We start from the raw sequence: 12,986 nt of genomic DNA on the forward strand, positions 1-12,986 counted from the left end.
GCTTTTGAATATGCTATCTAGGTTGGTCATAACTTTCCTTCCAAGAGTAAGCGTCTTTTAATTTCATGGCTGCAGTCACCATCTGCAGTGATTTTGGAGCTCCCCAAAATAGTCTGACACTGTTTCCACTGTTTCCTCATCTATTTCCCATGAAGTGAGGGGACCGGATGCCATGATCTTCGTTTTCTGTATGTTGAGCTTTAAGCCAACTTTTTCACTCTCTACTTTCACTTGCATCAAGAGGCTCTTTAGTTCTTCTTTGCTTTCTGCCATAAGGGTGGTGTCATCTGCGTATCTGAGGTTATTGATATTTCTCCCAGCAATCTTGATTCCGGCTTGTGCTTCATCCAGCCCAGCGTTTCTCATGATGTACTCTGCATATAAGTTAAATAAGCAGGGTGACAATATACAGCCTTGACGTCTTCTTTTCCTATTTGGAACCAGTCTGTTGTTCCATGTCCAGTTCTAACTGTTGCTTCCTGACCTGCATAAAGATTTCTCAAGAGGCAGGTCAGATGGTCTGGTATTCCCATCTCTTTCAGAATTTTCCACAGTTTATTATGATCCACACAGTCAAAGGCTTTGGCATAGTCAGTAAAGCAGAAATAGATGTTTTTCTGGAACTCTTGCTTTTTCGATGATCCAGCAGATGTTGGCAATTTGATCTCTGGTTCCTCTGGCTTGGAGAATTTTGAGCATTACTTTATTAGCCTGTGAGATGAGTGCATCCGGTTAATAGCTTTAAAAAGTAGTTTTTGTTGTGATTGTTTTAATCAGATGTTATGGATAAATTCAGTGTTCACCTTGGAGGAAGAGGTACTTAATTGCTAATTGAAAAATTCTCAGTGTGAGTTACCCTAATGTAAAACAGTAGTTTTTAGAGAGAGAGAAGCTACCACCCATAAAAGATGGGTTACAAATTCTTAGGACATTTATTGACACCTTGCCTAAGTAACTTCTCTAAGTTTGTATACTTATTTTAAATGATTTACCCTTAACTAACTGCACATGTTTGTGTCCTTCATCTTTACAGATACACAGTGGGTTAGATAAAAGTCACTGAAAAGTAGGACACGTCCAGGCTGTGTTAATCCTTAGTTTCTATAGTGCCTTCCCTGCTTGACATTTTATCCTTGTTCTGTCTTGCTCACTGTTTTCAGTGCCTCACACAGTGATATTTAAGTTTTGGAGAATAAGTAATGTTTAAAAAAAATTTTTTGAAGCAGTAAAATGTGAATTAGAAATACCTAGATAGAGAACTGATATCATGGTTAGGCCTTTACTTGTCACTTCTTTAATTTGGAGATATTCTTTGTATAATCTTAAATTTACATAAATGAGCTAAAGAGCAGTTCACAATTGAATAATATACAGAGCCTTCTTTAAATTTATATGTGTGTATATATATGTGTGTGTTTTTTTTCTGCTGTTTAATTTAAAGTTATTTGTGAATTCTGGTTAATCGCAATACATGTTTTCTTTAGTTAGACTTCATAGCATAACCTTTAGCTTAGCCAGTCAGAAGTGGAATTGATCCTTCCAGCTGTGGAGTGCCATGGTCTAAACCTAGACTGACTCCAAAGCCATTATGCTATATGGTCTCCCATAGTTGAATGAATGCATTTTGTATTAAGATATAAAACTTGAAAAGGCCTGGGCATTTAATTTTAAAACCACTATATTAAATGGAATGTTCTTATGCTGTTGAGGCAGATCCTCAAAGACCAGCCCTAATGTTCACAGTGTTCATGCCTCAAAAGAGAATGATGGTGTCTAAGAGACAAAACGGCAGAAGTTTGAATTCTGCTGAGTCTTCGTAGGCATTCCTCCTTCAGAGAAGGCAGTGGTGCTCCAAACCCAGAGGGTTCCTTTATTTCTAGTCTGGTTGAGGTTTCACACTGTGTGTGTACCCTCAGTTGTGTCGAACTCTTTGTGGCTTCATGGACTGTAGTCCGCCAGGCTTCTCTATCCTTGAGAGTTTCCAGGGAAGAATACTGGAGTGGGTTGCTGTTTCCTTACTCCAGGGGATCTTCTCCACCCGAGGATCAAACCCACGTCTCCTGCATTTATCGGCAGGTGCATTCTTTACCGTTAGCACCACCTAGGAAGCCTTAAGACTTAACTGAATGAAGGAATGAATGACAGAACACTTCTGCAGCTGAGGGATGACAGCTTGGGTGTCCTGTAGTAAGAATTGTGTTACCTAACCAAAGTGCTCTTCTGATTTCAGGCTAACTAATAATCACAGGAAACATTGTTTCAGGTTGAATTCTGTCACCTCCAACCTTTTCCTGTAATGCATTGCAACCTGGTCCTACTGCCAACTTGAAACCTACCCAATTCATTTGAGTATATGTAGTTTTAAGTTGTAGGAAGGGGAGAGAAGCTAGATTAAAGCTTACTCACCCACTCACCGTTTGGAACATGATAATGGGATAAACATAAAAAGTTAGAGTTACTGTTTTAAAGCATTTTTCAAACTGTTTGGCATATAAGGAAGTGCTGTATAGACTAAACCACTGGGCAACTATAATAATAGAAACCAAGAATTAAATACCCTTATTCCTTGTAAAGATTGAGACTTGTTTGGGGCTAAGCCCAGTTGAAAATTGATTTGTAGAGTATATTTAATAGGAAGTGGAGAATTTTTAAAAATAGTAAACATTTTGCCTAATTCTACTACTGGAATATTATCTTTCTCCTCCTTAAAAAAAAAATCACTAGTTTATTGTGCCTTAATCCCCCTAATACAGTGAAGTCATGTTTTTCTGAAATCATTTGTAGAATGTAATTATTAGCATGTTTGGATTTAATTAGATTGTTACAGTTTTGAACAGAATTATGTAGGGTGAAGTTTTACTTGTTTGAGGTGATTGGTAAATGTATTTCTTATTAGCTGAGAATCACTTTAATAAACTAAAGGTTTACTCTTCAGATCTTAAATTCTCATACTCCTACCAGTTTCTTAATTTAGATAGGAAAAATAGAACTTTTACTTCGAACAGCTTTTTACCTTAGAAGGTATTACTTTAATTGTAATCTTATAAATGAAGTTCTGTTCTGCTTCCTCTGTCATGGAGTCTGGTAGTGTCTATTATATTAACAGTTTCTGCTTAAGTCATATAGCTTCATAGTCTCAAAAGGTTAATTTCTGTCTTCTTTCCATTTTAGTGTCATGACTACCTTGAAACCGAAAAGTTTGCCAGTTTGTTAAATATGTATTAATAAAACATAATAACATAATAATAAAGTCTTATCAACTTTCATGCTTTCACATTCACTGAAACATTCAGTCTTTATCAGCATGTAAAGTAATAAGCACTATGAGGGAAAGGCCAGTATTCAAATTAGCCTTAAATAGTAAGCTGAACACTAATTTCAAATTTTAAGTATTGCTGTCACAAATTTATGACCCTTCTACTTTCAAAAGTAGTATTATTGGCAATGACTGGGTATTAAAATTTTATCACTTAAGTTGTGGTGTGTGTTTTGGAAATGCATATTCTTTCAATTTTATTTTAGTCTTATTATGACTGTTTCTTTTCTCCCCAAGTCTCTTTTGGAAAAGTTCTTGATCCCCAACGCTTCACAAGCAGAGAGCAAAGTCTTCTATTTGAAAATGAAAGGAGACTACTACCGCTACTTGGCTGAGGTTGCAGCTGGTGATGACAAGAAAGGTACGCTGCCTCAGCCTGTCTGCTGGATGTTACAAAGTAACAGAGGCCAGAGGTGGTCTCTTCTGTTGTTTGAAGAGCAGCAAATGGACTCTGCTCACTCTTCCTTGCTCTTTCTCCCCTTTCCTCTCTGTTTCTCTCTCTTCCCCCAGTCCCTGTCCCTTCCCTTCTTTTTTTCCTTTTTCCTGAGACTGTACAGTTGACTCTTGAAGAACACAGATTGAGCTGCACAGATCCATTTACACAGGGATTTTTTTTCTGTAAATATTATAGTACTACATTGTACAAGGTTGGACGTGATGGGCCAGCTATAAAATTATACTCAGATTTTCAGCTGCGTGAACAGTTGGTATCCATCCCTGAGCCCCGTGTTGTTCAAGGGTCAGCTGTATACCTACTGCCTAGTAATTGCTTTCGTAAAATGTATGATTGCTCACAAGTCAATTTTATGTATAGGAATGTTTCCTCACAATTTTAAGACATAGTAATTACAGCATAACTGTAGAGCAGTACAGACTAATTAAAAATTATACTGAGATGGTTACAGAGTTATTTTGTCTTGACGTTGATCAGTGACTAGAGTAGGTTTCTAGGAGAAGCTTATTTTTTAAAATTTAGGAGCCAGTTTTAAGTTGCAGCAGCTTAGTATTTCAGAATTTATTACTGGATGAGTAAAGATTTGGTTTGAGGGATGAAAACAAAGTACTTTTCATTGATACATTTTGGTGCCTTTTATTATCCAGGGATTGTGGATCAGTCACAGCAAGCATACCAAGAAGCTTTTGAAATCAGCAAAAAGGAAATGCAACCAACACATCCTATCAGACTGGGTCTGGCCCTTAACTTCTCTGTGTTCTATTATGAGATTCTGAACTCCCCTGAGAAAGCCTGCTCTCTTGCAAAGACAGTATGTATTTTTTACCTGTTATGTGGAAATTCAGTAGTTGTCATTATTTGAGCACTGAAATGTGTTTTTTTTTGGTCACAGGCATTTGATGAAGCCATTGCTGAACTTGATACATTAAGTGAAGAGTCATACAAAGACAGCACGCTAATAATGCAGTTACTGAGAGATAACTTGACAGTAAGTACCTAACAGCACTGTGAATGGTTAATTAATAATGAAGAGATTATAGGTGCATTTCTGTTTTATTGTACTTCCAGATATTGTGGTTTTTACAAATTGAAGGCTTGTTGAAACTCTGTTGAGCAGGGTTCTCTGCTCATCTCATGTCTCTGGGTCACATTTTGGTAATTTTCAGTGATTCAGACCTTCCAAAAAGATTTCAGTGGCTAAAGGCTCAATTGATGATGAACTTTTTTTTAGCAATAAAGTATTTTTTAAGAAGGTATGTACATTGGATTTTTTAAACACATAATACATGCTTAATAGACTGTAGTATGGTGTCAATATAACTTTTATATGTACTGGAAACAAATTTATGTGACTCATTTTGATTTCTGCTTTACTGTGGTGATATAAAATTGAACTCTTAATATCTCTGAAGTGTGCTTATATATGTTTTATAGACTACGACAGGAATATTTCTAGTCCTTTTTTTTGTTTTGTTTTTAATGTAAGATCCTATCTGCTTTAAAAACTGAAGAAAACCATCTAACAGAAGCTGAAATATTAGACCAAGGACTAAAAATGTGCCCTTTACTAGTTACATATTTATTAAAATTCAGGTTTTTAAAATAATTTTGTAATTCATGGTTTTGGACTTTCAGCTATAAGGCCATTTTATTTTTCATTTCAATGCAAATAATTCTGTTCCTTCCATTTTTAGTCACAGGAGAATTTTGCTTTTAGTTTCAAAAGTGTGCTTAAGTTATCTTTGAAGTCCATTAAAAATGATGACCCTAAAGTTGCCTCTGTATTCATGTAGGGCTTCTCTGGTGTGGATCAGAGGTAAAGAATCCACCTGCCAGTGCAGGAGACATACAGGTTCGATTCCTGGAGAAGGAAATAGCAACCCACTCCATTATTCTTGCATGGGAAATAACATGGACAGAGGAGCCTGGCGGGCTGCAGTCAATGGGAGTATAAAAGAGTTGGACATGACTTAGCAACTAAACAGCAACAGTATTTATGTAGCTAGGGGTAGGGCATTAATAACTTTAGTTATAAAATTTCAGATACAATTTCAGATACTCTGCATAGACTGACATCTGTTTTATCTAGTCTCTTAGGGAAAAAAAAATGACTTACTGTGGCAGGTCATGATAACCCTTTTTGGTATACTGTAGACCAAGGTCCCCAACCCCTGGTCCATAGACTGGTACTGGTCCGTGGCCTGTTAAGAACTGGGCTGCACAGCAGGAGGTGAGTGGTGTGGGCAAGTGAGTGAAGCTTCATCTGTTTCTACAGCCTGAGCTCCACTTACTGTCAGATCAGCAGTGACTTAGATTCTCATTCAGTTCAGTTCAGTCACTCAGTCATGTCGGACTCTTTGCCACCCCATGAACCGCAGCACGCCAGGCCTACCTGTCCGTCACCAACTCCTGGAGTTTACCCAAACCCATGTCCATGAGGTTGGTGATGCCATCCAACCATCTTATCCTCTGTCGTCCCCTTCTCCCACCTTCAATCTTTCCCAGCATTAGGGTCTTTTCAAATGAGTCAGTTCTTTGCATCATGTGACCAAAGTATTGGATCTTCAGCTTCAACATCAGTCCTTCCAATGAACACCCAGGACTGACTTCCTTTAGGATGGCCTGGTTGGATCTCTTGCAGTCCAAGGGACTCTCAAGAGTCTTCTCCAACACCACAGTTCAAAAGCATCATTCTTCTGCACTCAGCTTTCTTTATAGTCCAACTCTCACATCCATACACGACTACTGGATAAACCATAGCCTTGACTAGACGAACCTTTGTTGACAAAGTAATGTCTCTGGTTTTTAATATGCTGTCTAGATTCTCATAGGAGCACAATAAATGTAATACATTTAAATCTTCCCCAAAACATCTCTTGCCCCTGGTCCATGGAAAAATTGTCTTCTACTAAATTGATCCTTGGTGCCAAAGGTTGAGGCCTGCTGCTCTAGACTGAAAAACATTAAAACCACAATGCCAATATCACACTGAGAAAGTACACAGTTAATTCCTTAATAGTAAATTTCTTGCATTGTTATCACTTGTTTTTTTTGTATTGTCTTTGTTGTATATTGTCTCCTCCCCCCAATAGTTTTTTTTACTTGCATTGAGATCCAAATAGTCTACATATATTGCAGTTAGTTGATGTGTCTCTTTGGGCCCATGGGTTTTCATGTTCTTCACATAGATACTAAATTTGAAGTTACGAGGCTTGAGTGAAAAGTGTTAAGGATCTGTCATGTGCCAGATAAAGAGCTAGGAGTGAAGATTATAGTTTAGTGCTACTGGTTTTTTATTAGCTTTAGGTCCTTTTCTTTTGGGGACTGTACATCATTATATACATCATCAGCTTTATTTTATCTAGTCCATTGCGAATTTTCTGAACCAATTTATATATTCTAGTGTTGAATGTTCTCAGCAGTTTTTTGAACAATATTGTATAGTTGTTATTAAACACTGAAAGTTATTTTAGAAAGTGTACTTTAGGGCTTCCTATACACTTGGAAGGTTATTATTTTCAAGAGGGTATGCTATAGTCCATTTTAAAGAGCGAATAATTTTATGTACATTAAATGAAAGAAGTACTGCAGTTTGTTAGCTAATTTTTCATATTTTTCTGGTTTGAAATGATGAGGTACTTCTAAAAGGTAGAATTTGGTAGAATTTGAGACCCAATCACTAGTGAATTGTATTGTCAGCACTTTTTGAGAAGGCCTGATCTGAAATATATACTTGGAGCTGAATTTTGATATTGGTATAGCTTGAAGAGCATACAACAGCTGAGTAAGAAGAAAACCCAAGGTTCAGATTCTGACTTAGTCACTATTATGTGCCTTCTCTTAGCCCTGGTCGTATCGCCTGTTACCATTATAGGGTTGATTGTCCACTCACTCACATGTCAAGCAAAGACATATTTGTTGAAACTAGTATTTGAGTCTGAATCCAGTTGACAAATACTGTCAACACATAACCCTGGGAAGAGAAACACCTTTTATCTAATTTTTCATGTTTCTGTGAAAAATACAAGGATCCTTGAAAGTTAGAAGTGGAAAGATAATGTTTGTCTTACAAGACTCCCAGTTTAATAAAAGCAGTACAGACTTCTAGAGATCATTCAGCTAACTGTATGATTGTTCAAAGAGTCTCCTTTCCAGGCCAGAAATATATTTGATTAATAAAACTAATGGGTAATTTGGGGGACAGAAAAACATTAAGGTTCCCCTTGCTTTGTTTTCCAGTATGAAGCAGTATAGAATTTCAAGGTCATCTTGAAGTAGTCGTTCTATAATTACCTATAAAAATCATTGTAGGGTGGTAAGACTTAGAAAAACTGTTGATATTTGAAGCAGCTGAGATAATTTTAAAAATCATCTTTTTAACCTGATGAAAAGCTGTAATAATCTAAAAATCAATAGGCTTCATAGTCCTACCAGTTTGAGACAGTTCAGTTTTTACCTCTTGTAAGATTTGGTTCTGACCATACTGTTTTGTGTTTAACTATGTATTTTGAATCAGACAGATTCACAAAAGGTATGTTTTCCTAAACAAAATGTTAGTAAAGTTAAATTGTATTTTAGTCCAGACTTGCTCCTGACTCTTGAATGTCATAGGGTGTGGGACTCTCTTTAGAGTGGAAGTCTAAAGCTACGAGGGGGACGTAGTCAAGTCAGCCTGAGCTCCTTGAGCATGGGCCGAGTTGAGGGTTATGGTTTAGTTGCACTGAACTTACACACTGCAGCCTTTGAAGACAGTCTATAATCTGATAGCTATTGATGTTTAGAATTGGCATTTCTATGATTTCATCTACTTTTTCTTTACCTTCTATGAATAGCCAAGCATTTCCTTAGTCTGATTTTGTTATTTAAAGACAACTCTGGTATGTATTTACTGTGCTGGAAGAATGATTAGGTAGGAAATAAATGTGTTATATTCAGGTGTTTTTTAAAATTTATTAAAGTATAGTTCATTTACAATGTATTAATTTCTACTGTATAGCAAAGTGATTCAATTACACATATACACTTTTTTTCTTATTACTTTCTATTATGGTTTAATCACAGAGTATTGGATAGTTTCCTAGAGGTGTTTTATATCTTAAGGCTATTTTCAGTGCTGCTATTTTTTAAGCCTTCCAATAATTGTGCTTACATTCTGGTACCTTGGAGTATATGATAAAAAATTTTCAAGCTGAAATATACTAAAAATTCTTTCTTTCTTTTTTAACTAGTTGTGGACATCGGATACCCAAGGAGACGAAGCTGAAGCAGGAGAAGGAGGGGAAAATTAACCTGCCTTCCAACTTTTGTCTGCCTCATTCTAAAATTTACACAGTAGACCATTTGTCATCCATGCTGTCCCACAAATAGTTTTTTGTTTACGATTTATGACAGGTTTATGTTACTTCTATTTGAATTTCTATATTTCCCATGTGGTTTTTATGTTTAATATTAGGGGAGTAGAGCCAGTTAACATTTAGGGAGTTATCTGTTTTCATCTTGAGGTGGCCAATATGGGGATGTGGAATTTTTATACAAGTTATAAATGTTTGGCATAGTACTTTTGGTACATTGTGGCTTCACAAGGGCCAGTGTTAAAACTGCTTCCATGTCTAAGCAAAGAAAACTGCCTGCATATTGGTATGTCCTGGTGGGGAATAAAAGGGATAATTGGTTCCAATCACAGGTGTAGTTGTGGGTACTTTTTAGGTTTGGAGCATTTACAAAGCTGTAGTAGAAATGGATATCCCATGGATATTGCATGTTAAACCATGTGTTATCTGTGGAATACTCAGACTCAGTGTGCACACTGTTGACTGCAGCTATAGAAGTGTTCCTTTAGTTGTGACCCAATTTACTCTGGATAAGGGCAGAAACGGTTCACATTCCATTATTTGTAAAGTTACCTGCTGTTTGCTTTCATTATTTTTGCTACACTCATTTTATTTGTATTTAAATGTTTTAGGCAACCTAAGAACAAATGTACAAGTAAAGATGCAGTAAAAATGAATTGCTTGATATTCATTACTTCATGTATATCAAGCACAGCAGTAAAACAAAAACCCATGTATTTAACTTTTTTTAGTTTTTTTTTTTTGCTTTTTTGATTTTTTTTTTTTTTTGATACTTGCCTAACATGCATGTGCTGTAAAAAATAGTTAACAGGGAAATAACTTGAGATGATGGCTAGCTTTGTTTAATGTCTTATGAGATTTTCATGAACAATCCAAGCATAATTGTTAAGAACACGTGTATTAAGTTCATGTAAGTGGAATAAAAGTTTTATGAATGGACTTTTCAACTACTTTCTCTACAGCTTTTCATGTAAATTAGTCTTTTGGTTCTGAAACTTCTCTAAAGAAAATTGTACATTTTTGGAAATTTATTCCTTATTCCCTCTTGGCAGCTAATGGGCTTTTACCAAGTTTGAATACAAAGTTTATCATAACGGTAAAATACTACTAAGATAACTACTACTGTTCCCAACCATGTCCTATACTCCCTCCTCCCCCTGAAAATTTTTTTCAGAGACGGGGAGTTGATTGAAAAAAGTAATGTTATTCCATTTAAAATTTTGGTATATGGCATTTTCTAACTTAGGAAGCCACAGTGTTCTTGGCCCATCATGACATTGGGTAGCATTAACTGTAAGTTTTGTGCTTCCAAATCACTTTTGTTTTTAAGAATTTCTTGGTATTCTTTAGCCTGTCTTCAATTTTGATCCTTTCTTCTTTCTATTTGTCAGGTGCACAGGATTACCTTTTTTAGCCTCTGTCTTGTCACCAACCATTCCTACTTGGTGGCCATGTACTTGGGGAAAAGGCCGCATGATCTTTCTGGCTCCACTCAATGTCTAAGGACACCCTGCTTCCTTTGCTTGCATCCCACAGACTATTTCCCTCTTCCTATTCACTGCAGCTAATCTCTCCTGAGTTGATGAGATTGTGTTATCTCCCTATACACCCTACCCTATCCTGAATGGTCTGTCATTGTCTTTGCCTTTAAATTCCTTCCCCTTCCTCTCTTTAAATAATGATGGGGCTAAGTAATACCCAAAGCTCACCCTACCAACTATTTCCTCAGTACCTTGCAGAAAACACCAAACAAAAATAACCATTTTAAAAGAGGTGTATTTTTTTTTTTTCTTCTAGAATGTAAGCTCCTCAAGAGCAGGGACAATGTTTTCTGTATGTTCTATTGTGCCTAGTACACTGTAAATGCTCAATAAATACTGATGATGGGAGGCAGTGAGTCTTGATGATAAGGGTGAGAAACTGAAATCCCAAATACTGTTTTGTTGTTTGTTTTATTATGACCTCAGATTAAATTGGGAATTAGCCCTCTGGGACAACTATCCCAAATCTTACATTCAAATAAAAGTGCAATGGAGGCCTTGGGGTCTTTCTTTCAAGGAGTAAGAGATCTCTTATGCATTTGGGACAACTCAATAATGCATCTTCACTCACAGCTCTTTTCTTTTTCTGTTAATTTCTGCTGACCGCCAGGCCAAGGACATGAAATCTTTTTATAGCTACAGGGAATGAAGCTAGACTGAGGAGATGGATCTTATTCACGTAAATTATAAATAAAATCTAAAGCTTGTCTCATTTGCCTACTTACGTGCCTCAGTCATCTGCTAAGCTAGTTTGATTCTGAAATTGTGATAGAATGTCATTAATATTAGCTGTTAATGTTTTTGCATAGTAGTGCCCAGTAGATGAAGATTTCAACCTGAGATTTTTTTTTTTTTGCCTTGAGATCCGAATAATAAATTTTTATAACATTTCTTAAATTGCCCCCAATTCAGGCTTCATGTCTGTTTCTGTCAACATTCCCAGGAATTTGGAGACCTCAACGTTTTTTGTATTTGGTATATGTGTAGTATTGGAGTTGTTAAATGTATATATCCACTTGAGAGCTGTGCCTCGTGAGTGGGTAGCAGTGTGATCAGTTGAAGTCTGAATTTTGCTGCCACTTTGGCCTGTGGTCCTAGCTTTTCCAGTTGGGGTGGGGGTCAAAGAGGATTAAAAGGTAATGTCAAGGGACTTAGTAACTGTAGGAGTTTTCTTGTCTTCTCTAAAAATAGTCAACAATCTTGCCATGGCCCAGAGCATATTTTTAAAACTAGTTAAAGCCAGTTTGTAATCTGCAGCCAAAGATTTATTTGTGTCAGGTCTTAACTTTATTGGGCTTCCCTGGTGGCTCAGATGGTAAAGCGTCTGCCTGCAATGTGGGAGACCCGGGTTCCGTCCCTGGGTTGGGAAGATCCTCTGGAGAATGGCAGCCTGCTCCAGTACTGTTCCTGGAGAATTGCATGGACTGAGAAGACTGGTAGGCTACAGTCCATGGGGTCACAAAGAGTTGGACACGACTGAGTGACTTGACTTTATTGATTGATGGTGAGATGTTTGAAAGTCTTGAGTTGACTGAGTGCAGGTCTAAGAATTTGAGACTTCCTGTGGTGGTGGTGGTGGTCTAAGTGGTTTATACTGCCAGTAGGGGAGGGTGGCATTTTATTTGGATGCAGGAACATTGTAGTCTATTCCCTAAGAGGAGAGCCTGAAGTGTGCGAGAACTTTAAATGGCCCTATGTGCTCAGAGAGATACACATTCCTGTAGAAAAAAGGTCAAGAAGTAAGAAAGCCACTTTATTTTGTCACATACCATATAGGAAATTATAGTGGTGGAATCAAAATATCTGCAGTCTTAAAATGGTGGCTTAGACTAGGCATCTGGGAAATGGCTGGACTTGGATCCTTTGCTGAATGTGAAATTGCATCTATAAAGTACTTTCCTGTTACCTTGATGTGACTGACCAATCACAATCTTGATTAATTTTAGCTCCTTTAAAAATACAAGAGACCTAAACGTAAGATCTGCTCACTGGGTCTTCATAGGTCTTCTGTTTTTTTTGTTTTGTTTTGTTTTGGAAACTACAACATGTCTCTAAGGAAACTGATACTTTTGGTATCAAGAAATGGTATTTAAGAACCCATCACAGTGGTAGGTCTACTTTAAAAGTCTGAAAACTAAAAATGTTGCTTGTGTACATCCAAGTCTGGTTATACTACTCACCTGGTCCTTTGAAGTCTGTGTTTGACTGTCAGCCCCCAAGTATATCAAGGACATCTGCTTCTGACCTGTGTACCCATAGTATATAAGAATGCAGAAACCAAGATATATTGAATGGATATACTTAGGCACAGCTATTATCAATCC

General features: G+C 36.9%; 1 protein-coding gene across 1 annotated transcript in view; it reads left to right on the forward strand.

Annotated features, from left to right (window-relative positions):
- Positions 1-11,567, forward strand: part of YWHAZ (tyrosine 3-monooxygenase/tryptophan 5-monooxygenase activation protein, zeta) — a 35,141-nt gene extending 23,574 nt beyond the window's left edge. The window contains exons 3-6 of the mRNA XM_010863514.1: positions 3,554-3,677; positions 4,418-4,581; positions 4,663-4,758; positions 8,999-11,567. Coding sequence (XP_010861816.1) covers positions 3,554-3,677; positions 4,418-4,581; positions 4,663-4,758; positions 8,999-9,058 — 444 coding nt within the window. The 3' untranslated portion in view covers positions 9,059-11,567. The remainder of the gene's footprint in view (positions 1-3,553; positions 3,678-4,417; positions 4,582-4,662; positions 4,759-8,998) is intronic.
- Positions 11,568-12,986: the final 1,419 nt, after the last annotated feature.

Source organism: Bison bison, unplaced genomic scaffold (assembly GCF_000754665.1).
Source record: "Bison bison bison isolate TAMUID 2011002044 unplaced genomic scaffold, Bison_UMD1.0 scf7180017864491, whole genome shotgun sequence".
Taxonomy (NCBI): Eukaryota; Metazoa; Chordata; class Mammalia; order Artiodactyla; family Bovidae; genus Bison; species Bison bison.